The sequence below is a fragment of the Mustela erminea genome, chromosome 3 (assembly GCF_009829155.1).
Source record: "Mustela erminea isolate mMusErm1 chromosome 3, mMusErm1.Pri, whole genome shotgun sequence".
NCBI classification, from domain to species: Eukaryota; Metazoa; Chordata; class Mammalia; order Carnivora; family Mustelidae; genus Mustela; species Mustela erminea.
In genome coordinates, this window is record NC_045616.1 from 14,447,078 (window position 1) to 14,473,575 (window position 26,498).

Genomic DNA, 26,498 nt, shown 5'->3' on the forward strand with positions numbered 1-26,498 from the left:
CTTGCTCAGCAGAGACCCTGCTTCTCCCTCTCCCACCCCACCTGCTGCTTGTGGTCTGTCAAATAAATAAGTAAAATCTTAAAAAAAAAAAATTATCTACAAGTTACTGCCCCCTCCCCCATTTCTGAGCTGCTATCCTTACTCTACAACAGGAAATGCTGACCCGCAATCCAGCAGAGAAAGAATGCCCAATCTACACTGAATTGACTGGATCAAATCCACACGGTGACATGAAGTAATTACTCAACTATCCACATTTTCTGCAGCGTAACACTTGACTTGGAAGTTACCATGAAGAAGTTCAGTCAAAAGCAGACACTTAACACAGGGCTTTAATGTAATACCATTTAGTGACGTGACAATTTGAGAAAAATGGAGAGTATTTGTGGATAAGAGAAATTGAGGAACACATCTGATGGAGTGGGATTTTACAACACTGTGACAAGACAGCCAGCACAGAAAACTATTAACTTAAGTGCATTTTAAGAGCTAAATACTGCTGGTCATTCATTAATGTGTCAGACATTTAATCGGAAGGGTGCATCTTCAACAAAGAGAAAACCAAGAAAATATTTTTTTTTCTTCCTTTTTTTTTTTTTTTAAAACAAACTTTGCTACTAAATAATCCCAGAAAAGCAAATGAATCTTCTAGCTTGTACTTGTCATTCCACAGATCAGCTGGAAGAAACTGTTAGGTGAGATAGGAAGGCAGGTTTCTGGAAATGCAATAATCCCACACATTTGCTTCAAGGAGAAACCTGCAGACATATTTTCAGGTCTTGCTAAGTAACTGTTTATTTGCACTCAATACATTTGGGAAAGTCTGCTACATAGCTAAGGTCACTGTGACCACATAACAACAGATGAAAAGGATAAAGCACGGAACAGCAAGAAAAATTCATCCCACCCTCCTAAGAATTTCAGTGAACCAGTAAAAAATTGAAGATAAACAAAATAAACAGATACAGCCTTCATCTTTTACGAATATACTTCCTCCCCAAATCTCCCCAATATAAACACTTTGGAGTGTTTATATATTCAGTGCAAGAAACAGTGTCATCGGTACATTTGAAACACCTCTGAAGAAAGAATAAAGCTAAAACAATTCTGAATACATTTCAGTGTGGTGTAATAATGATATTACACTAGAGTGATGGGGGAGAGGCTCTGATAGCACCCATCTGCATTCCACATGAAATAAACAAATCTAAGATCACTTTTTAAAGAATTCTACAAGCCACATACCCAAACAAAAAAATTTTTTTTTCAACAGGACTGCTTTATCATGTAATTTAAGACACAAATGTTACATGAACTGCAAATGAAGACTTAAAAAGTTAGCAGCTTAAAAAAAAAAAAATCAGATAATTCATGCTGTATGTCACTCCTCCCATAAATACTTTTAGCCTGTGTTCAATTACAGTCAATTCTGAATTGGCTCACCTCTGGCTTAGACTTCTCAAGTCTTTACACAGAGTAAAAAGAAATGGATAAAGATGAAAGACAGTATTCTATCCTGTACTTTGACCCTGGAAAGGTGTGGGTCTGCTTAAAAAAGGAAGAAGAAACACTTAATCACAATAAAGCTTAACACTATGCGGAGCGTATAATCATTTTCAGCGACGGACTGCAAGCTGCGCTGTGAAGAAAATGCATAGCAGAGGAAAAAGCTGGGGATCTGGGGCAACAGGGAAGGAAACAGTGTCAACACAGTGGAAGTGATGAAAACATCTGCATCTACTTGGGAGCCCCCATGCCCTGGGAGCATTCCTTAAACAGCCCCCTGCTCCAGATGGCTGGCGCCCAGACTCCCCCAGTTTGGGAAGCATGACTGCCCGCGTGCCACCTTATGCCACTTCCTCCACTGACTGCAAAGCTGTCTGGGAAAGGAGCTGTTCCAAGGGCAACAGAACACACGCACTGTATGGTCTAACCAACATCAAGAGGAAAAATTTCTTCTTTCTGTATGTCTATTTTTAATACAACTGAAACAGAACCTTTACATAAATTTGGGCTTCCATCCAGTCCATCTCCTCAGTTTCCTTAGGAGGAACTGGGCGATGGAAGCAAGCAAAACAAGATTATAACCACAAACGACTGCACTTTCAACATGATTATCAATTTTAAGGGACAGAGAACACTTGAATGTTTTGTAATACCAAACTTAAAAAACAAATTTCGTTCTAAAAACTGCAATTCATCCCCCTAGCATTTCTAAAGGTTGGTGTTATTTCTGCCCGGACAGATTAATATATTAAATTAAGCCAAGATTTTAAAGACTGGCAAAGTTCTATCACTCTATTTTAAAAAACAAAGATGTTTAAAAACAAAAACGAAAACAAAATACAAGTTAGTTGCTTCATGTTACATTTCACAACCATTAATGTTATAGGCTTTCTTTCTACAGACACAGGGTCCTTTATGTCACAACTGCAATTACTGACTGCTTAGATGTTTACAATTACACGGGCTAGTGTTCGACTGGAGCCTGTCGATGGTGACGTCTGGAGGTTTTCTGAGTTTCAACCTAAGGTGTGCCAGGCCCTCGCCTAGGACCACGCTTGCAGGGAAAGGGGAGGGAGAGGAAATCACAGATCAAGTTCTTAAGACTGTTTCATTCTCTTCGTGGCTTTCTGTTTCTTGGTGATCTGTTCAAAATTTCATCCTCCTGTTGGTTGAAAAAATAAGAAATTCACTATAATTAGCAATGCTTTAAATAAGTGAAAACTTCACCAAGCTTTCAAGATCAGCCAGGCTGAGGGTAACCCATCTGCAGCAAAAACAAGAGAAGAAAAACGATTAGAAGAAAATGTACCAGAAACAATGGTGTTCTCAAAGGCAGCAGGGTTCTGCATGCTCTCATTTTGTCTGTACTGTTTTCTGTAAACATCCACTTTCCTCAATCTAACCCATCAAAATTTTCTTTAAAAGGGACCAGATGCCCTGCTTTCCCACGTGATCTTGCTCAATCCTGAATAACCTACTGGCCTGTGGGCACATTAGCCCCATTCTGAGGCTGAGAAAGCTAGGATCTCAGGGGATGGAGGACTGTCCCCGCAGCCCCCACACAGCACTCAAGACTGTAAGCCCAGGGCTCCTTGTACTCTACAGAGCAACTTCTATTTTGTGAGGAAGATTGGGGAATATAAAATACATGTGTGAGACTGGTCCCTACCTGAAAGAAGTACATCTAGTTCAAAGTCTACCTTGTAATTGAGAAGAATATAGCCACAGAAGGTATCAACAGCATTGACCTTTATCATTGGAGGGGCAGTTGGAGAAGCTGGTATGGAAACTGGGTAGGATTTTCGAGGAAGGAGCAGACTGAAACAGAGCAGTGCTTGCAAAAGGGCCCCAAGAAAGATGTAGATTATTCTTTCCCTCATACATCCTACTATTCAGTCCACCCAAAATCTGTACCCAGAAGCCCAGTGAGTTCTCACACTCTCCTCTACCCCTGCTCATAGCCACCATTATCTTGCCTGCATTATCACAGCAGCCTCCCAACTGGTCTCATTGATTCTCCCCGGTCTGTAGAAAACACAGCAGCCCATGTAATCAGATCCTGTCACTCCTGTGCCCCAAAGCCTGCAATGGCTGCCCATTTCACAAGCAGAAGCCAAGCACACACCACCACCTGGGATGCCCCACCTAATCTGGAGCCTTCCCCACCCCTGACTCTACTGACCCACATGGTCTTCTAGACTACTACTTCAGGCCTCTGGGCTGGCTGTTGTCTCTGTAGAAATATTTCTTCCCATGGACATCTCTACAGCAAAGTCCTTTATCTCTTTTAAGTCGGCCCCAGGGTCACCTCTTCAACAAGGCCTACCATTTCTAACACTGCACCCCACCCCACCTCCAGTACTTCCAATACCTTTTCCTGTTCTACTTTTATTTTTCACAGCCTATCACTTCCTAACATATTTACTTCATTATAATGCCTACTGCTTATTGTCAGTTTCCTCCCACTGGAATTTAGACTCCCCAAAGGAAGGGTATCTTTGTCTTTGTTCATGGACAATGTGAGGCCCATAACAGGCACTCCATAAATACTTGCTGAATGAACAAATCCATGAACAACAGGGACAAAAATTTTAGAATACAATAAAATCATTGTTCAAGAAATACTTTTTTCCCCCTCCTAACCACTAGACCACCAGGGAAGGAAATACTTTTTCAGGGCACAGAGAGGAGAGAGAAAGGAGACAGTGTTGGATAATAACCTGAATCTGAAGTTACCATCTTCGCAAACACGTTATTGGTTTTCCCCTGAAACCTTCTGCTTACTCCAGAAAATCCATTACAGCAGAGAAAAATACTTCTGAGATTCAGATGTAGTTTAAAATGATCCAAGGAGGGGCGCCTGGGTGGCTCAGTGGGTTAGAGCCTTTGCCTTCAGCTCAGGTCGTGATCCCAGAGTCCTGGGATCGAGCCCCATGTCGGGCTCTCTGCTCAGTGGGGAGCCTGCTTCCTCCTCTCTCTCTCTGCCTGCCTCTCTGCCTACTTGTAATCTCTGCCTGTCAAATAAATAAATAAAATCTTAAAAAATAAAATAAAATAAAATGATCCAAGGAAATGCTTATGTTGCTAAGAATTCTACTTTTAAAAAATTATTCCTCATGAATTTTTTTCTTACTGCCACAGCCCATGAAAATTATCCTCTGAAAATAAGCTCCTACTTAAATGCACCTTCCCTGAGCTGCTTGGGCTAGAAAACGTACTCCCCCCTGCTGTTACCTCTACTTTAGGTTTCCTGTCATCCTCCTCCTGACTGGCAGTGCCTCCGTCTTCTTCAGCATCACTTTTCTGCTTCTCTTCTGAGACAGAGACCAAAAGAACAGCAAAATGAGCAAAACCTTGTACTTGCTTTTGACTAGACTAGCAGCCTTAGAACACACTTCTGGAGTCTAGGGCAATCTTTTTCGTCACTCGTTTCTGAGTTTGAAACACCTTAGGGTCTTGCTTAAAGCAGATATTCTGGGGTCTACTTACCAAGCTTTTCTTCGCCCTCCTCCTCCTCATCTCCCTTGTCCTTTTCCTCTTCCTTTTCTTCTTCTTCCTCCTTCACATCTGGTTGAGGAGCATCGGTCTTCTTATACTCCACAGGACTGGACTGTTTCTGAAATAGTCCCCAAAGTGCAACAGTTTTGTTCAGGTTTTTATGTACTACATTATCATGTAATATTGAATGCCTATGAGCAAAGTTCTGCATGAGGCCCTATACTGGCATAGATAAATAAAAGTACTAAGATAAATAAAAGTATAAAGTATTCCCACCCTGTGAGCTTTCTCTTCAGTGAGTGTGTGTGTGGGTCAAAGGCAGAAGGAAGAGTAAGAATAAAGGGGTGAGGCAGGATCATGCAGATCTAAACACTCAAGATGACTGAGGCACAGACACACAGACAGAAGCGTGGTGGGGGAGAAGGCTGAAAAAGGAACTTTGGGGATCAGGTTACAAAACATATCAAATGCAAGGTGAAACACAATCCTCATTTAATAGAAGTAGAGTGCCTAAACAGAATATTCTCTCCTGGTTTCTGGATTGCATATAACAAAGACTAAACAAGAAAAACTTTAAAATAAGGCTGGATTATCCCCACGTGTTTTTTGGGGGGAAGGGTAGGGATAATGAGGGAAGAATGGATAATGAAAAAAAAATCAAAGACTGAATTATGAAGCATATGGATACAAACAACTACACCAAGGAGGAAAAGCAGGTTTGGGCCCAGATGGCTGGTTTTGTATCTAAGTTGTTGGGTTTTTTATTTTTGTTTTCTAGAAAACTTTTGCCAAATAGTAGGGAAGAGTAATACACCAGGCTAAAACACCAGTAGAAACTGAAGGCCTGTAGAGCCTGCTCCCATCTGGGCACCATAAATGCCCAGTGAGAGCAGTGAATAAGGTTTCAGATGTGGCCCAGTCATTACTGAGAAAACCTCAGGCAATAGATCTTATACTAATATAAAAAGAGTTCTTTTTTAAAAGTGACTAACAGAAAAGCTCATACCTTTCCAGAGCAGCAGAAGAGGATAACAAGAAACACGGGGAGAGCTACAGTCAAAATGTAGACCACCCAGAGCCATGGGCGTTCCTCTGCGGCCTCAATCATCTGCCCCACTACACCTGGCTGAAAAACAGGACAGAACAGATTTCAGGTCCTTGGTTTTGACACCAAATATAGGCTGCACTGTTTCACTTTTAATATCTGCACATCACTACTCAGGCTCCTCCTCTGTCAAAGAGTTCAAGCCAAGATAATCATACAACCTGAAAAGAAAGTAAGAGAAAAGCCTCCATTTCCTCCCCTACTCTTATCATCAAGGTGATTTCCCTTTCAGAGATGTGAATGCAGGTTTCTTAATCACCTGCTAGGGGCCCCCTTAACCACAGGGCCAGTGAATGAAGAATTTCTTGATCTCAGTAATCTCTGGCTCTCCCACTCACAGCTTGGTCATGTGGCCAAACTGGGGGAAAATTATGTGTACTGGTAAATCAAGATTCAACATTTAAGAATGCATTAAAATACCCTAAATGGCTAATTTCTTAAATCATGTTTTATCACATTAATTAAAAACAAAACAAAACACACCCTACCCATAACACAAATAGGGAATCTAAAAAGCCATTACATTAGACTAATGAAATCATGTCCAAACACCCAGTATTTTGTCTTTAGCAAGCATCCGGTCACATATTTTATGCCAATATTCTCAAATAGGGGAAAAGACAAATCTTATAAGATAGGCTGCCATAAAAGAAAAGATTTGTCACCAGCAATAACAGATATAAATGCATGAGAAGCAAGTGAGAACAAACCTCGGCAGCACCGTCAGCAGCTTTCTTCAGACCCCATCCATCGTTGGCCCAATCATCAACCACTCTTCGATCCCCACAAACAATGAAGTTGTCAAAAAAAATGTCTGAGGTCATGGACCACAGTTCCAAACCAATAGCACTAAAAGGAGTCATTTTGAAAGGTTCCAGATCTTCAAAGAAATCCGGATTTGGAATTTTCCGGGGCTTCCAGATTCCCTGGAGAAAAAAGTAGTTTTTAAAACATTTCAGATAATGAACAACACAAATGTGTGGTGAACCTAAATAAGAATTAAGATGAATTCTGCATGATCAACGAAGGTAAGTGCTGACTTTGCAAAATGGAACTGAGTACCAGGGAATAAACGATGAAGATGTCTGGACTCCCAACTACTTTCAATTTCTAACCTCAGCCCTGACCTTGACCCAAACCAACACCTGCTCTGCCTGGCATATTCCAACAAACTCTTATCAACAAACAGCCTTGAACAAGCACAGGCTTGCTCAGTGGTGATCTGCAATGTATGTGACCTTCAACCAGCAAGTGTACTTCTTGATAACTAGCTAGAAGAATAGTTACCACACATACCCAGACATGTGCAGGGTTGAACACTGCAGCAAAGACTCTGAGAGCAAACATGGGTGGAAAGCAATCCACCCAAATGACCATCCACAGAAGAGCTAAAGGGCTGGGTTCCCTCCCCCTTTTTAAATTAACATATTATGTATTATTTGCCCCAGGGGTACAGGTCTGTGAATCATCAGGCTCACATATTTCACATCACTCACCATAGAGCACATACCCTCCCCAATGTCTATCCCTACCACCCCCTTCCCCTCCAGCAACCCTCAGTCTGTTTCCTGAGATTAAGAGTCTCTTATGGTTAGTCTCTCTCCTGACCCCATCTTGTTTCATTTTTTTCCTCCCTACCCCCAACAACCCCCTGCCCTGCCTCTCAAATTCTTCGTATGAGAGATCATATAATTGTCTTTCTCTGATTGACCTATTTCACCTTAGCATAATACCCTCTAGTTCCATCTACACAATTGCAAATGGCAAGATTTCATTTCTTTTAATGGCTTTATAGTGTGTGTGTGTGTGCCACATCTTTATCCATTCATCTGTTGATGGACATCTAGGTTCTTTCCATAGTTTGGCTATTGTGGACATTGCTGCTATAAACGTTCGGGTGCACGTGCCCCTTTGGATCCCCACATTTGTATCTTTAGGGTAAATACCCAGTAGTGCGATTGCTAGGTCATAGGGTAGCTCTATTTTCAACTTTTTGAGGAACCTCCATACTGTTTTAGAGAGTGGCTGTACCAGCCTGCATTCCCACCAACAGTATAGGAAGGTTCCCCTTTCTTCACATCCTCACCAGCATCTGTTTTGATTTGTATTTCTAAAGGGACATTTTACTTAAAGGGCTATTTTAATTTATTTTATTGCTTGACTGCACAACTAAAAATACACTTACAAACAGAAATTTATACACACAGTATAGGCACAGAGACATACACTCATACCTTACATTATAATGGAGGACAGGGATGCCTGGGTGGTTCAGTCGGCTGAACACCTGACTCTTGATTCGGACTCAGGTTGTGATCTCGGGGTCTTGAGATTGAGCCTGATGTCAGGCTTCATGCTCAGAGTGCAGTTGGCTTAACATCTCTCTCCCTCTCCTACCCCTCCCACTGCATGCTTGCTCGCCTGCTCCTCCCTCTCCGAAATAAATAAATATTTTGTGAAAAATAAGATATAACAAAGGGGGAAAAAGTCAAAATTAACGATGACAAGTCATCTAAGACAGAAACTGAGGAGACCAGGGTCTCAGTGGTCACCATCTGTATGCCTAGCATTTTGTTTGCACCTCTCAGCCTTTTCACAGCTGAGATACCGAAGCGAAGCACTGAGCGGATTCGCAGTCAGAGAGCCCCCTCCCGTCTCCACGGTCTATGCCACTGATCGCCATCCCACCAATCGCCAGTTTGGATCCAGTGGCTGCGACGCCCCTACCACACGACAGCAGGCTGCCTAAATCACAAGTTTCTGTTTTTCTTTTCTGATTTTAAACACAAGCTACAAAGCAATCATGAAACCTCTTTCCAGTCCCTAGGTTTATTTTTTCCAACGCTTAACATATAAGCTCTCTCTCAATTCCGAAGTTTGGGGTTTTTTGCCTTTTTTTTTTTTTTTTAAGCTGGGCGGGGAGCCTCATGCACCACCCTGACTCTTGAGACCTAAGCCCAAATCAAGAGTCAGACTCTCAACTGACTGAGCCACCCAGGCGCCCCTGAAGTTTGTCTTTAATTCAATTGTTTGAATACAGTGATCAACCACGCCGCCTCCCTATAGACAAAACTTCTCTCCAAACAAACAGATTAATGAGGCAACTCAACCATGAGGAGGCACACACCTGGTAGTTAGGATTGTCAATCATGGGAGGCTTCCATTTGCCCTTATAATTAGGGTTGTCAATCATAGGTCGCTGCCAGACACCACACCCAGGGGCCGACTCACACTTGGGGTTGGCAATCTGAGGAGCCTCCCATTCTCCATCCATGTCTTCATCCCTGTGGAGGTAGAAACCAATTACAAACAGATTCTGTGATGCAGGACTAGGACGGCCGCGCCAAGACTCCCCTAAAGTCCTGCAGTAATGCTTCTAGGGTCACACTGTGTCACCAGAGTATCATTTTGTACCTGCATTTCCAGTAACAAGGGTTTTTCGGGATAGATGCCTTCAAAACCACCACATAATTAAATCTGTTGAGCCCTACACTTAAATTGGACACCTGGCTATCTTTAATCAGTAACTTTTATGTCAATAAAAGAGCAGGCAATTTAAGAAGTTCACCGAAGGTCTTACCAGTCCTCTGGCTTCTCTGCGTCTGGATCAGGTACATATTCGGGCTCATCGTCTAACCAGCCTTCAGGCTTTGAAGCGTCCTCATCTGGAATTTTAGCAGGTGCATCTTCATCCCTTACACACAACAGAAAAAGCCAGTCAGGACACAACACTGGCCAAAGAGTCACAGTGTGATCCCACATTATAACTCTGAAACAGGGGCAATCTGGAAATATTTTGGTCGTGCTTACTCTCAAGATTTAAAATAACTCCTTCTGGAAAACAGAAGGGAGTAATTCATTCATCTGACAGTGGTCTAGTATTCAGAATAGATAGAGAGCTCTTACAATTCCATAAAAAAGACAACCCAACTTAAACACTGGCAAAGGATGTGAAAAGACATTTCTCCAAAGATACACAAAGGGCCAATAAGCACATGAGACGACGTTTAACATCGTTAGCCATTGGGAAAATGCAAATCAAAGCCACAATAAAGGGGCGCCTGGGTGGCTCAGTGGGTTAAAGCCTCTGTTTTCAGCTCAGGTCATGATCCCAAGGTCCTGGGATCGAGCCCCACATCGGGCTCTCTGCTCGGCAGGGAGCCTGCTTCCTCCTCTCTCTGACTGCCTCTCTGCCTACTTGTGATCTCTGTCTGTCTGTCAAATAAATAAATAAAATCTTTAAAAAAAAAAAAAACCCACAATAAAATATCACTTCACACCCACTAGGATGGCTATAAGAATGACTATAAGATGGCTATAAGAATGACTGCTAAAAACAAGTGTTGGTGAGGATGTGGAGATCTTGTAATGTCACTGGCGGGAAAGGAAAATGGCAGCAATTCCACTCTAAGACAATGAAAACGTGGAACCACCCAAACACCTGTAATGACTGTTCATAGCAGCATGATTCATAACCATTGCTAAAAAAACCACCTAAACGTCAGTCAACTGGGGCCTGGATAAAGTGCGGTGGTATCTACATGACGGAGTGTTACTAGCTCAGAAAAAGGAATGAAGTATCGACACACACTTCAACATGGATGAACCCTGAAGTCATTATGCCAAGCACAGAAGCTAGATACAAAAGGTCATATATTATAGTACATGGATGTCCAGAATAGGTTAATCTAATAGGTAAGTAGCTATGTCCAGAACAGGTTAACCCAGGGAGACAGAAAGAGGGTGGATTTTAGTATGTGAACAATAACTCATTTACTTTTTTTTTTAAGATTTTATTTATTTATTTGACAGACAGACAGAGATCACAAGTAGGCAGAGAGACAGGCAGAGAGAGAGAGAGGGAAGCAGGCTCCCTGCTGAGCAAAGAGCCTGATGTGGGGCTCCATCCCAGGACCCTGGGATCATGACCTGAACCGAAGGCAGAGGCTTTAACCCACTGAGCCACCCAGGCGCCCCTCAAACATTTACTCTTAAAAGAAAAGTTCATCAAGAAGTAGCTAATTTCAAAGTTTTATGCAAGCATTATGAAACAGAGCCCATATTAACTGGTAAGCAAAGACATCTTCTATCCTCTGCCAAGATTATGCTTTTGACCCATGCTTGTTTTAAATTAATTGCATGAGAACACTGCAGAACACTGTACAACATTCAGCTGGCCCTTTTAATGAAGCTGAACATTCACACTCCCACCCCCAAAATAAAACAGCTAGTTAAGGAGTACGATACTGAAATAGGCAGAGTCCAGGTCTACGCGTTTATTCAGTGTTTATTCTAGTGTAGCATAAAAATTCAGGTACACATACTTTAAGGAAGGAAAAACATCAGCTAGAATTTAACTGCTCTTTGTCACTTTCTGACATTTCTAAAAGTCACTGGATCATAGTCCCAACATGGCCACACATAAGAGTATAACCTTGCCTGTTTTCACTTTTCATCACTCTCCAATTCGTACCCAACAAGAAAGGCTATACAGCATATACTCAAGTTCACTCACACATGCCAAGCTCACTCCCACCCCTCTACTTACTGCACATGTTGTTTTTCCTCAGCTGGGAGTACCATTCCCCATCTTCACCATTTGCCTGACTCCTTACCCCACTTCCAAGTCTCAGTCTGACCTCCTTGCTCAAGAAACTGGCCCTGGACTAGGCATAGCTAGTGCTCTCATCACTCACTAACACCTACTACCAGATCACTCACCACACGCACACCGACCATATCTGCCTGCCTCACAACTCTACTGGGAGCTGTGTGGGCAGCTGGTATCCCTGTGGCTTTGTCTTCCACTGCCCAATACAGAGCAGAGGAGCCTTGAGTGTTGTTTAAATGGGAAAAAGGTTATTATACAAATTAAAGTTTAAAATTTAGGGCACCAGCATGGCTCAGTTGGTTAAGCTTCTGCCTTTGGCTCAGGTCATGACCTCAGGATCCTAGGATGGAGTCCCACTTCACACTCCCTGCTCAGCAGAGTCTGCCTCTCCCTCTCCCCCGACCCCTCCTCCCCACTTGTGCATGTGCATACATGCGTTCTCTCTCTCTCAAATAAATTAAATAAATTAAATAAAAGAAATAAAATCAAGCAGAGCCCGATGCAGGGTTTGATCCTGGGACCCTCAGATCATGACCTGAGCCAAAGGCAGATGCTTAACTAACTAAGCCACCCAGGTGCCCCCAAAATCTTGTAAAAAATAAATTAAATAAAATTTCAAGACTTTTAAAGGTTTTTTTTTTTAATTTATTTATTCATTTGGCAGAGAGAGAAAGAAGGGGAAAGTAGGCCCCCTGCTGAGCCGAGCGCCCAATGTGGGGCTCGATCCCAAGACCCTGAGATCATGACCTGAGCTGAGGCAAAGGCTTAACCCACTAAGCCACCCAGGCACCCCATAAAATTTCAAGACTTTTAAATGTGAATTCATAAAAGCCCTGGAAAGGCCAAGTGAAGAAAGGTTCTGCTACAAACCCACCATGTTCCCACAGGCAAACTCAATCATCAATTTCAGCATTCTGTGGCTTGTAAAATGGTATTAGGCAATCGAGATGATCACTATGGCCCCTTTTCAGCTAGAGTGGTCTCCATTTTTCCTACCATTTAGAGAGCACCATAGATTATTGAAATTATGAGATCTTAGCCAACATCAGTTGCTTAAGCCACGCGGAACATATGAAATGCTGCACTGTGAAGACTCACCAGTCATCCGGTTTGACAGCATCAGGATCTGGTATTTTTGGTCTTTCATCCCAATCCTCAGGCTTCTGGTCTTCTGGGTCCTCAATCTCACGTGAAGGATTTACAGGAGGAGTCATGTCATTTAGCAAATTTCCACTATTCACAACAGACTGGTCCACTAATATTTCAAAACTATTATCTGGATTCAAGACTAAAAAAAAATTAAATGCAATTAAAAAAAAATAAATCAACCACTCATTTCCCAAGTTCTCTTTTCCACAGCAGAAGATCCTATTTCTTTCTTTCTTTTTTTTTTTTTTTTTAAGATTTTATTCATTTATTTGACAGAGAGAGATCATACGCAGGCAGAGAGGCAGGCAGAGAGAGGGGGAAGCAGGCTCCCCGGTGAGCAGAGAGCCCGTTGCAGGGCCCAATTCCAGGACCCTGGGATCATGACCTGAGCCGACGGCAGAGGCCTCAACCCACTGAGCCACCCAAGCGCCCCAGAAGATCCTATTTCTAATAGGAAATGGAAGCACAGAGTAATGACCTCAAGGTGTCAGAGTCAGAAGACGGTCTTGGAGCCTTATGTAGTTAACCCTCTCTTCCTTATCTGTAAATCATAAATGCTAGTTCCTCGGGATTTTAAAACTAAAGCAAATGACACATAAAATTTAAAGTTGCAGAAGACTTCACTTATGGACATTAAAAACATCAAAACTCATGCAATAATAGTCTGACACAAATGGTTACACACCAATCAACAGGCAAGTAAGTTTACTTATTATAACCACCACCCCCCAACAAGAAAAGCCCATTTCCTCATTTTTTGAACTGGTACTACTACCAACTATGTTACCAAAATTTCCAATCAAACAAGCGTTTGATTTTATATATTAAATCACATGTCTACTTATGGTTGTACTTTTGAGTCCAGTGGAACTTTAAATCCATAAACATATCTGAAGTGAGACTTCCTCTAAAGCCTGGATCCCATACCTAAATGTCTTATTGGCAACTGACTAGGTCCCAGCACATCCAGAATACTATGGAAAGCAGGGAGCACCTATGCCACTGGCCTCAGTGATAATGAAGGCCAGCAACGTTGTCAGTCATATGTGCTCTCATAGAGATATTCTTACACCTTTGAGAAGAGAGTAAGTGGAATACAGCACGTTCAACTTTTTTTTTTTTTTTTAAGAGAGAAAGCACATGCATGTGTGCAAGGAGAGGGGCAGAGGGAAAGGGAAAGAGAATTCTGAAGCAGACTCCCCACTGAGCATGGAGTCAGACTTGGGGTTTAATCCCATGACCCCAGATCATGACCTGAGCTGACATCAAGAGCCAGCTGCTCAACCAAATGAGCCATCTAGGCACCCTAGCATTTAATTTTTTTTTATTTTTTTTAAGATTTTATTTATTTATTTGACAGAGAGAGATCACAAGTAGGCAGAGAGGCAAGCAGAGAGAGAGAGGAGGAAGCAGGCTCCCTGCTGAGCAGAGACCCTGATGCGGGACTCGATCCCAGGACCCTGAGATCATGACCTGAGCCGAAGGCAGCGGCTTAACCCACTGAGCCACCCAGGCACCCCTAGCATTCAACTTTTAATAAAACACTGCAAGTGTTTATACAGACACGGTCAAATACATATTACAATATTGATATTTCAAATAATTTTAAATGTAATTTTATTTTGCTTATTTCTAGCTTTTGAATTTTTATGGAGTATGTATTACTTCTGTTATAAAGAAAAAAAAAAAGCACTGAATGGCTCAGTTGTTAAGCATCTGCTTTTGGCTCAGGTCATGATCCCAGGGTCTTGGGATCGAGCCACGCATTGGGCTCCCTGCTCAGTGGGAAGCCTGCTTCTCCCTCTCTCACTGTGTCTCTCTCTGTCAAATAAATAAAAATCTTAAAAAAAAAAAAAGAAAAGAAAAGAAAAAAGGTGACTATACTCTTTAGGAAAAGAGGCCTGTGTATATAGTCTTAAACCAGCAGGAAAAGCTTCATTAAAATAAGAAACGCATTCCAGGGGCCCCTGGGTGGCTCAGGTTAAGCAGCTGGCTCTTGGTTTCAGCTCTGGACCTGGTCTCGAGTCCATTCCAGGCTCTGAGCTCAGTGCAGAGGATTTCTCTCTCTCTCTCTCCCCCTCTGCCCTTCCCCTCCCTTGCATGGTCTCTCAAAAATAAACAAATACATCTTTAATAGTAAAATAAAAAATGCATTCCAATGTCCAACTGTCTAGGGATGCCCGGGTGGCTCAGTTGGTTAAGCATCTTGATCCCAGGATCCTGGGATTGAGCCCGTACTGAGCTTTTTGCTCAGCAGGGAGTCTGCTTCTCGTTCTGCCCTACCATTCCCCTGCCTGTGCTCTCTCTCTGACAAATAAAATCTTAAAAACACACATACACAAAAACCTCAACCATCCAGGTATTGGAGCATCCAAACTTTAACTGAAAGATAATTTGAAAACAACAACAACATGTATTTCTATTGTAACCCATATTCAACATGTTCTCAACAAGAAAATACACAATGGGAGAACATGAGGGGAATCAGCAAAGCTCTTTACGGAACATACAAGCTTACTTTAAGATGGTCTCAAACCCCACTTTTCAATTCAACCTATGGGAAAAGCAGCTTTTTTTTTGCTGCTGAAAAATTAAGTTATTTTCACCACTACGATATTAAGTCAACAGAGACTCTTACTTGCAGACTACCATCTTCTCCAGATATGTAATCTTTAAACAGATGATAAGTGTACGGTGCCATAATACCCCCAAATTAATATGTTTTCTTACTTAATGTATAAAGATGTGTCTTCTTATCAGTAAAATAGGTCTTCAGATCTGCATCTGGCCTCTTAGCATGCTTTTCTTCATATATACCCGTTTTGGGGTTTTTGTGGCGGAAGATGAAATGCAATTTATAGTCTTCTCCACATTTATCTGGACCAAACATAATCGTATAAGGGGTCTTGTCGTGGAACTGATCCTACAGAAACAAAAATGAATTATTTTTAAGTGACTCAATCAAAGTGTTCAAAAGCAAACTTTCAAAATGTGCTATTTCCTCTAATAAAATCCCAGATAAATTTCTGGCACCTTAAAGAAAAAGCTGATTCATTTGTGAGGCTTATATAGATACCACTGAAAAGGAATAACCAGAAATTACCTGGGGAAACTTACATGAGGATATATGAAAGTACTTAAAAACAAAAACAAAACAGAGTAATGCATGTATCTAGATAGTTACTGCTTCTTACACAAAACAAAGTTTGCCAAAACTAAAAATTACACAGAGCAGAAGTCAGGGATAAGGCACAATGGCTTTGAAATTCACATCTCAAATAAAAAAGAAGCATCGAAGTCAATATTCCCAATCCTCTAAATATTTCAACAGTAGGAGAGGAGGCCTTCATTTTCCCAGGTCTTCCAAGATTCTCTTTCCTTTTCTCTAAGATTCTTAAAAGACAACTGTGGGTGGCCATATAAGGAAACAGGAAGGACGTACCAGGTTGAGTTCTGGGGTTTTGGAAAGCAGTTTCACGTAGGCACCACCACATTCTATTCCATTTTGGAAATTAACCTCATACCTGATTTCAAAGAGAAAACCAGAAAACCATAAGGCATTTTGAAAGATCAAATTTCTTTGACTAGTCTTGGTCACATGTTTCATCACAGGTCATATGTTTATGCTTAAGAAAAATTTCATCCTATTGAAGAACTTTTTTTAAAGTAATTTTTATACCCCATAGGGGCACCAATTCATACCCCAAGATCAACAGTCTCATGCTCTACTGAGTGCTCCTCATTTTCTTTTGCTTTTGAATGGCTGTTCAATCACCCCCAAAACATTAGTAAAATAAAATAAAACCTTAATGCAGATTCCCAGTATACACTTTTGACAAAATCCTGATCATTGGCCATCAGGAGAAAAGTAAGTCAATCTGTTTCAAACGAATTTACTGGGCAGGAAAAAAGTACTGGATTACAGGATGCTTAAATATACTGCAAACCTGCCACTGTGATATGTAATTATTCTTATAATTTCCTAAGATCTGGGAAGTTTCTATCAAGCAAACGTTTGACTTACTGAACAATGAGAGGCTTGGTATCAAACAAAAAGGGCTTGTTCAGTTTCGCAGAGATGGCATGATGCTTGGCCCGAGACATCAACACAAGCCCTTTATCACCTGGGAGCTTCGTTTCCTTCATTTCATCTACCTCCCACTTTCCTGCAAGACATCAGGAAAAAAAAAAAATCCACTCACTAATCATGCCTTTGAAGATCTCTTAAATGGTAACAAGCAAAACTCCAAGTCATGCACATCTATCATACTGGCAAATTTTTAACCTACTCCATTTACCTATGAGAGCTAGCCCAGTAACCACACACATGTGATAAGTATTAGGATATGGTTTTTAAACTTGTAGCTTATTCACTTCATCTACACCTAGAAAGACCTTCCATTTAACACAGACAGCAGCACAGGTGACACATTACTTCTCCATTTTATGGTGTAAAGCTGTCTACAGGTCTAACCCTATGAACACACAGACAGCAAAGCTTCTAAGGGAAAAATCTTAAAATGTATACATACTATTTTCAGACATGCCTTAAGATACACTATAGAAACCACACGTGAAGCCTCAGTCTGCTACTCTACGTAAATCAAATGGAACTCTCACCATCGTATTTGGCAATTTCATCATCAGTGTCATCCTTCTTGGCTTTGGATAAAATCCACCTGTAATTAGGACAAACCCCCAAATTAAGATTTAAATGCCAGCTGGCCTATGAAAAGAAACAATGTAAATACTAACACAAGCAGCATCTACCAAGTCTTCCTAGTCTACTTAATCACTCTAGTATTTTCCGTTTTTTTTTTAAGATTTTATTTATTTATTTGACAGACAGAGATCACAAACAGGCAGAGAAGCAGGCAGAGAGGGGGAAGCAGGCTCCCTGCTGAGCAAAGATCCTGATGTGGGGCTCCATCCCAGGACCCTGAGATCATGACCTGAGCCAAAGGCAGAGGTTTAACCCACTGAGCCAGCCAGGTGCTCCCACTCTAGTACTTTCAACTTTTAAATCTGCCACACAGAAATACATACTATTCAACTCACAAACCTGTAAGAAAAAGTACCAAACCCATGAAATAATTCCACCTTTTTTTTTTTTTTTTAAGATTTTTAGTTACTGAGTGAGTGCGGATGCGTGGGAGGGAGGGCGAGAGAGAATGTGAAGCAGACTATTCACTGAGCATAGAATCTGACGTGGGGCTTGACCCCATGAATGCGAGATCAGAACCTGAGCTGAAACCAAGAGTCAGATGCTTAACTAAAGTCACCAAGGCATTCCTCCACTTTTAAGACTCAAGAGAAAAAAACTTCTCAGTTCAAAAGAACAATAATATATAAGATCAAGGGGAAAAGAGAAATGGAAATTAGACCCACATATTCTAAAAAACTTTTCTAAATGGACACATTCTAAATTCCATCTAAATGATGACAAACACTGGGGACATAAAATAGTTATAGTTAAGACATTTTACTATATAAAATGCTATCTGAAAAGGAATCCACTATCACATCTTACTTACATGATGCTTGCCTACAAGACATTTTTCCCCAAGAAACACTTACCCTGACAGGGTTCCTCTGTCAAAAGAATCAGCAAAATATACTTCCCCTGTTGGAACCGGAGCTTTATAGGTAACCTGTGTTAAATTTAAAAATGTATCAAAAATTGCAATTTTCAGCAGGATTCCCTTCTTAGTAAGATTTGCTTTCAGTTATCCCAAACTTTTATAGGTGCCTCATGATTCAATATATAATTTATCATTGGCAACATATAAGAAAAGCTGCTATTTTAGCCAACTTTGCTTGCCCTTGGAAAAGGAGCCAAATTTACCTTCATCCTTTGACTACCTCAAGAGGTCAAACAAATAGATTCAAAGACCACTTCAAACCTTTGGAGATGGAGGAGCACTGGTATCTGGTTTCGATTTGGAGTCTTCTACCTCTTCAATAACATCATCAAGGTCGTCCTCAATATCAATCATATCATCATCGTGTCCTTCATGAGCCTGAACAATGCCAGTTCCAAGGACCAGTAACATACACAGGAACCACTTTGCTTCCATGTTCTACATATTAAAAAAAAGTAAAATCAGTGAAATGTTATTGCTTCCTTTTAAATATTTTTTAAAGATCACTGACCCCTCTCTTATTTAAAATTAAGGCCTTCAAATCAGAAAAAAAACTTTACTATTTCATTTTACAGATAAAGAAACCGAGCCCAGAGAGATGAAGGGGGTTTTCAAGACTGAATTTCACAAAAATTTCCAAATGAAACTCAAAAATGATTGTCCACATATAGAATTATCACATTGGCTACCCACACCCAGGTTGTCAGAATGCAATTTCCAACTCACTTCTTGCATTTAAAAACAGTTCGATGGGGGTGCCTGGGTGGCTCAGTGGGTTAAAGCCTCTGCCTTCGGCTCAGGTCATGATCCCAGGGTCCTGGGATCGAGCCCCACATCCAACTCTGCTCAGTGGGGAGCCTGCTTCCCCCATCCCCAACTGCCTCTCTGCCAACTTGTAATCTCCGTCAAATGAATAAATAAGTAAATCTTTTTAAAAAAATTTTTTTTTAAAAAGTTCAATGATAGGGGGCGCCTGGGTGGCTCAGTGGGTTAAGCCGCTGCCTTCGGCTCAGGTCATGATCTCAGGGTCCTGGGATCGAGTCCCGCATCGGGCTCTCTGCTCAGCGGGGAGCCTGCTTCCTTCTCTCTCTCTCTCTGCCTGCCTCTCAGTGTACTTGTAATTTCTCTCTGTCAAATAAATAAATAAATAAATAAATAAATAAATAAATAAAGTTCAATGATAGACAAAAGCTTTTTTAACATATTAATCTACAATTTACAATGACATGGTAACAGAAGGGCTAAATAGCCTCACATTGATGATTTAATATAGATATGGTTATTGTTCAAAGATCACCAAGTTTAGATATGGTTTTAAGTTGGTGTTTTAAGACTGAACAAAAATATTAAACCAAGGACTAGCTACTCTTATCTCATTCTTTTAAACACTTAAGTGCCTTGTGTATTGTGTTAGGCTGTCATGGGTGGTAGTGGGTCCCCTTTCCAAGGGACCACAAATCTAAAGATATAAAAGCTGAGTCACATGGATGGACAACATGATTCAATAGTACGTAGTACAGTTCCAGTTCTGCAAGATGAATAAGGGTTCTAGAGACGGATGGAGGGGATGATTGCACAAGAATGTGAATGTAATTTATGCCACAAAACTGTACATTTAATGATGTTAACCATCATAGTAAATAACCACAAACAACAAAAACTAATTTTTAAAAAAAGACAGTAAATCTTATGTGTTTTTAAAGCAACAACAACAAAAAAAGACATAAGGAAAAAAACCTGAGCTTAACATTTTTGGTCTTTTGTTTACAATGAAGACTTTTATTTCTCAGGCAAAATCCAAAAAGAATAAAGAAGAAAAAAAACTGAAGGAGCTCCTTCAGAAACTTCAAATGGCCCCAATTCACAACCAACACTGCCATTTTGACCAACTGAGTTTCTAGAAAAATGTAAATCAATTTATTCTCATGCTCAGTTTAATGCCAAATTCCTTATAAACTCTCTAACCCTTTATAGTAACTCAACACAAATAACTGTATTTTCATGCATCATTTAGTGGTATTTCTTTATTTATGCATCTTAGGACTGTGTTCACAGAATGAAAGAAGGTAGAGACTGGATTCCTAAATGCTTAGCATTTAGTGTGGAAAATAAAAGTGCTAAATAGGGACACCTGGGTGGCTCAGTTGGTTAAGCAGCTGCCTTCGGCTCAGGTCAGGATCCCAGCGTCCTGGTATCGAGTCCCACCCACATCCTGCTCCTTGCTCGGCAGGGAGTCTGCTTCTCCCTCTGCCTCTGCCTGCCATTCTGTCTGCCTGTGTTCGCTCTCTCTCCCTTTCTCTCTCTCTGACAAATAAATAAAAAAATCTTAAAAAAAAAAAGTGCTAAATAAAATCATTCACAACCTTCTCTAGGACTGATTTTTAGAAAAAAATCTGTTGTTGTTTTTTTTTTAAGATTTTATTTATTTATTTGACAGAGAGAGAGAGACAATGAAAGAGGGAATACAAGGAAGGGAAGCGGGAGAGAGAGAAGCAGGCTTCCCGCCAAGCAGGGAGACTGACGTGGGGCTCGATCCCAGTACCCTGGGATCACGGCCCGAGCCAAAGGCAGACACTTACAACTGAGCCACCCAGGCGCCCCTTTAGAAAAAATTCTTAATGTCAACAATCTGCTTCAGTTTCTTATATACTTTAAAAACACAAGTAATCTCTCATTTATTCACTGGAAAGACCGGTTTTCTGGAATGGCATAGCAATATTGCTATTTGATTTACAACTTGCTCTCTGAAACTAAACAGGCTGATTCAACCCTTCTACCTAAATCAATTTTATCTAATTCCCAAGCAGAAACAATGCCCACGGAAACAATGTTATAGGGACACCTGGGTGGCTCAGTCAGTTAAGTGTCTGACTTTGGCTCAGGTCAGGATCTCAGGGTCCTGGAATGGAGGCCAGCCTCAGGCTCCAAGCTCAGTGTGTAGTCTACATGTCCCTCTCCCTCTGCCCCTCCCCCTACTTGTGTGCAGGTTTTTTTCTTTTTAAAGATTGTGTATTTTGAAAGAGAAAGTGAGAATCTCAAGCAGACTCCACACTGAGCATGGAGCCACAGGCAGGGCTTTATCTCAAGACCCCTAAGGTCATGACCTGAGCCGAGATCAAGAGTCAGAATCAGACCAACCCGCTCAGATGCCTCTAAATAAATAAAAATCTGAAAAAAAAGAAAAAAGGAAAAGAGACAAAGCTATAAATGGGGATTAGAGTCCCAGGTATAAGCTACAAAACCAAACTAGTCCCAAACACAGCTAAAACAATATATAGCTAAGACTTTTTGAAAGTAAATAAAATGTGCTGAGACTAGTAGTAATTAAAAGTACAAAAGCAATGGATTACTTAGAACTTAGTACTGGTGCTGGAACACACATTGTCCAAGGAAAAAAGCTAATCAGGAAGATGGTCTGGTGGGCTAAATACTTGCCTTTAAAAAAAAGACAGGACTGATTGTTTTTTTCTCAATAAGTTTTAATGTGTTGATATATTGCTGCTATAGACTGAATTAGATTCTCCCGCCCAAATGTGCATGTTGAAGCCCTAATTCCCAAGGTGACTGTATCTAGACACAAGACATTTAAGAGAGGACTTAAGGTTAAGAGGTCACAGGGTGCGTAGGGCCCTAATCCAGTGAAACTGGTACCCACGTAGGACACTAGGAGCGTTCATGCCCCGAGGAGTCCATGAGGACACAGTCAGAGGGCAGTTCTCTGCAAGCTGGAGAAACGTCCTCACCAGAAACCAATCCCGACAACACCTTTATCTGGGACTTCCAGCCTCCAGAATTGAGAGAAAATCATTTCCTATGATTTAAGCCCCTGCCGTGGTATTCTATTCAGCAGCCCAGGCCGACCAAAACAGCTTTCCTTCAGTTTTTAAGTATAATGCAGAGCTGTGTTTCTCAAACTTAAACAGCTGTCAGCATCACACAGGGGCTTGCTGAAGAAGACTGCTGGACTCTGTCCGAGTTTCTAATGCAGTCCAGGCCTGGATTTTTACTTTTCCAACAAGTTCCAGGAACCACACTTTGAGAACCACTGCTTTGGGTTTAAGAATAATCCATCCGGGGGGCACCTGGGTGGCTCAGTGGGTTAAAGCCCCTGCCTTCGGCTCAGGTCATGATCTCTGGATCCTGGGATCAAGCCCCGCATTGGGCTCTCTGCTCAGCAGGGAGCCTGCTTCCTTCTCTCTCTCTGCCTGCCTCTCTGCCTACTTGTGATCTGTCAAATAAATAAATAAAATCTTTAAAAAAGAATAATCCATCCGGGCTTGGTTTTCCAGTTTATAAAGCACTTTCATACACACTGTTCATATAAATCTCCCGTGAGGTATTACTCTTGTTTTATTTTATGAGTTAGGAAGCAAGACTTAGTGAAATCACAATAACCTACTTATTATCACAACTAATAACTGAGACTCAAAGAATTCAAATCCTGTATTTCTATTACACTAGACAGAATGCTACTATGTAGTTGCATACTGAGAAGGCATAATGGAAGAGAAGACAGGAAGAGGACCAGGCAGGAGGAGCCTTTAGGAGTGATCTGAAATGGGGAGGTTCAGATAAGGTTAGTGAGGGCAGAGCGACTGCGGACTAGCAAGCCAGGCTGTGGGCCTACGGTGAGGGTGTTAGGGGGAGGCATCTGTGTCGGGAAGGCAGAGTGGTCCCACTACAAGGAAAACCCTTTTCACAGAGCAGAAGGCTAGCTACCTGTCATGTCAGGAACAACACAGGAAGTCTCTAGAAAGCTTCAGAAAATGCACTTCTCACCCACTGCCATTTCCTCTACACTCTGGGGTGCAGAACCTGGTTTTTTAGGTGAGAGAAGTGTACAGGAATTCACCTATTCCCTTCACATTATCCAGAAGGCCGTGGAACCTGTGAAGTTCTGCCAAACCACGCCTCTCAGAGCTCTTATCTTAATGAGCCTTACCCTCTGCCAGCTCCACATATGCTGTGTTAACACCAGTACTGTTACACCAGTATTGTTACAGTATTTGCCAATATCCCCCCCAAATGCTACAACCAATAGGCCCATTCTAGTTCCAAGAACCACTAGTAAGTCAACTTAAATGTTCCAAGTTTTGTTAGAGATTTGTCCATATTCACAAAGAATTCAACAATAAATTTTAAGGTGACCTTAATTCTCTGCTTTGTTAATGAAAATCCAACATTACTAAGACAGAGAATCCCCCCCATCTTCTTTCAGCCCCCCTACATGGAATGGAGTCCAAAAGGTAGCACTGACTGGGTGGGTATTTACACAGGATGTTGCTTTCTAGAATAAAACATAGGAGAAAATTTCGGTGATCTTAGGTCTCACAATAAGGTTTTACATACAACATCAAAAGCAAGATACATGGAAAGAAAAATCAGTAAGCCATATTTATTAAATTAAAAAATTCAACTCTGTGAAAGACTTAAGAGAATTAAAAGACAAATCAGACAAGGAGAAAATGCTTGGAAAACACACATCCGATAACAGACTGGTTTCCAAACTGTACAAAGAACTCACACTCACCGATGAGAAAACCAACCATCCAGTTACAGAATGGACAAAAATTCTGAAGATAGCTCACCAAAGATACTGAGATGAAAAATAAACATGAAAAGATGCTCAGTATCATCTGCCACTGGCTACTTGCAAATTAAAACAAGATACCACCACGCACATATTAAAATGGCCAAGATCCAAACACTGGCAAAGGTGTGAAGCAACAGGAGCTCTCATTTATTGCTGGTGAAAATACAAAACAGCATACCCCCTCTGGAAGACAGTGTGGGATTTCTTACAAAACTAAACGAAGTCTTACCATCTATTCGGCAATCATGTTCCTACATACTTGCCCAACTGATCTGAAGGATTACATATGTACAAAACCCTCCACACCAGTGTTTCTAGCAGCTTTATCTATAACCACCCCAAACTTGGAAGGACCGAAAATACCTTTCAATAGCTGTATGAATAAACAAACTGCAATGCAATATTATTCAGCAACTCAAAGAAATGAGTTATCAAGCCACAAAAAGACTTGGATGAATTTTAAATGCATATTGCTAAGTGAAAGAAGCCAGTCCAAAAGGGAGAAATGTTGTATATTTGCAATATGACATTCTGCAAAAAGCAAAACTCCAATACAGTAAAAAACTCAGTGGTCACCAGAGGTTTGGGGGAGGTGGTCAGGATGAATGCATCAGCAGAGGGGGATAATTCAGGCAGTGAGACTACTCTGTAGGTTGCTAGAATTATGGATATGTAATTGCACTTGTCAAAACCCATGAAATGTCAAAGCACAGAGAGTGAATCTCACTGGATGAAAATCTTAGAAAATCATTTAGGAGGTCGAGTGACCCAAGGACAGCACGTAGTATGTGACAATGTTACACATACATTAAACCACCTCACTGGAAGGGGTAGAGGGAGGATGCTGACCTACGTCACTTCGGAGTCTGTAAACTAGACTGTGCAAAAGCACTTTACCAGCTGGTAAGTTCGTTCCCAGGGGTGTACAGGTTGACAATCCTGACAATGCTGTATACAGACACAGGAACTGAGCAAGTGAGTATACGGGTGGTGGAAGGTGGGAGCCACCTTTACACTGTTAGGTGTGCGCACTAACCAATAAGCAAGGGCAAGAGGCTGGAACAGTCCTATAGTAATGGGAGAGGGCTGGAGACATCGGTGTAAACTCATGCTGCAGCTAATTCACAGAGGGTTACATGTAGTAGTATTTCTAGATATGCGCACATATGCCTGTTAGTACGCACACGTTTCCCTGCTGTGTCACCTGTGAAGGCCTAGAAGAAACTACACCTCAGTAGCAATAAATATACCTAGTACCAAGATCTTGATTTTTTTTTAAGAGTTTATTTATTTACATGAGAGAGAGAGATCACAAGTAGGAATAGAGGCAGGTGGGGGGGGGGGGAGAAGCAGGCTCCCTGCTGAGCAGAGAGCCCATGTGGGGCTTGATCCCAGGACCCTGAGATCATGACCTGAGCCAAAGGCAGAGGCTTAACCCCCTGAGCCACCCAGGAACCCCAAGATCTTGATTTTTTTTTTTTTTAAGATTTTATTTATTTATTTGACAGACAGAGATCACAAGTAGGCAGAGAGGCAGGCAGAGAGAGAGGAAGGGAATCAGGCTCCCCCGCTGAGCAGAGAACCCAACACAGGGTTCAATCCCAGGACGCCAAGATCATGACCCGAGCTGAAGGTAGAAGCTTTAACCCACTGAGCCACCCAGGTGCCCTAAGATCTTGATTTTTAATACCAGTTCCAATTAAAGGAAACAGGGCACTTTAGAGAAGTGGCCAACTCTAGGATTGGGGTAGGAAATAAATAAGATGAGCCTGGAGCATCTCACAGTGCCAGAGAAGTGTTCAAAAAAGAAAACAAAAATAAAACACGCATCATGATTGGTGGGGTGGTGTTAAAGGAACACAAGAGTGCGCAGTGGCCAAAGTGGGAACAGTGTGAGTCAACAAAATAAGTGGTACTAGATAATACCCCAAGTATAAAGTAAATGTCTATCTGATACAAATATACGGGTAAAGAAAGAAATGGGGCAGAAGAGACAAATTTCCCATGCAGAAATATTCCAACTGATCTATGCAGCTACTCCTCCTTCAAGGAAGGAGAGCCTAATCCCCCACTCCTTACATGTAGGCGGCTACACAGTGATGTCCTCCCAAGAGCACAGTATGGGAAAACCGGGAGAGAGAGAAACGTTTCACTGTAGAAACCTGGCAAAAGCTATCTCACCCAGGTGACCAAGGTCAACATCAACAGTGAGAGGTCATGTTGATAGTTATGTACCCTTGACACGATGTGATGAAAAAAGGACTTCAACCTCTGCAGTCTTCCTCCCCAAAATCCATATCCCTAGCATAATCATGAGAAAAGCACCAATCATGAGAAAAGCACCAAACAAAATCCCAACAACAGGAGGACATTCTACAAAACATCCTAACTACT

General features: G+C 41.4%; 1 protein-coding gene across 3 annotated transcripts in view; it reads right to left on the reverse strand.

Moving 5' to 3' along the window:
• Positions 1-314: 314 nt before the first annotated feature.
• The window catches only part of CANX (calnexin), a 36,699-nt gene continuing 10,515 nt past the window's right edge, over positions 315-26,498 (reverse strand). For all 3 annotated transcript variants that reach the window (XM_032335302.1, XM_032335303.1, XM_032335304.1), the window contains 14 exons: positions 18,773-18,949; positions 18,447-18,520; positions 17,490-17,548; positions 16,894-17,035; positions 16,312-16,393; positions 15,600-15,792; positions 12,819-13,008; positions 9,690-9,803; positions 9,237-9,393; positions 6,820-7,035; positions 6,011-6,130; positions 4,996-5,122; positions 4,741-4,820; positions 315-2,668 (listed from right to left, as the gene is read on the reverse strand). In XM_032335302.1, the coding sequence (XP_032191193.1) occupies positions 2,615-2,668; positions 4,741-4,820; positions 4,996-5,122; positions 6,011-6,130; positions 6,820-7,035; positions 9,237-9,393; positions 9,690-9,803; positions 12,819-13,008; positions 15,600-15,792; positions 16,312-16,393; positions 16,894-17,035; positions 17,490-17,548; positions 18,447-18,520; positions 18,773-18,946 (1,782 nt within the window). In that variant the 5' untranslated portion in view covers positions 18,947-18,949 and the 3' untranslated portion in view covers positions 315-2,614. The remainder of the gene's footprint in view (positions 2,669-4,740; positions 4,821-4,995; positions 5,123-6,010; positions 6,131-6,819; positions 7,036-9,236; positions 9,394-9,689; positions 9,804-12,818; positions 13,009-15,599; positions 15,793-16,311; positions 16,394-16,893; positions 17,036-17,489; positions 17,549-18,446; positions 18,521-18,772; positions 18,950-26,498) is intronic.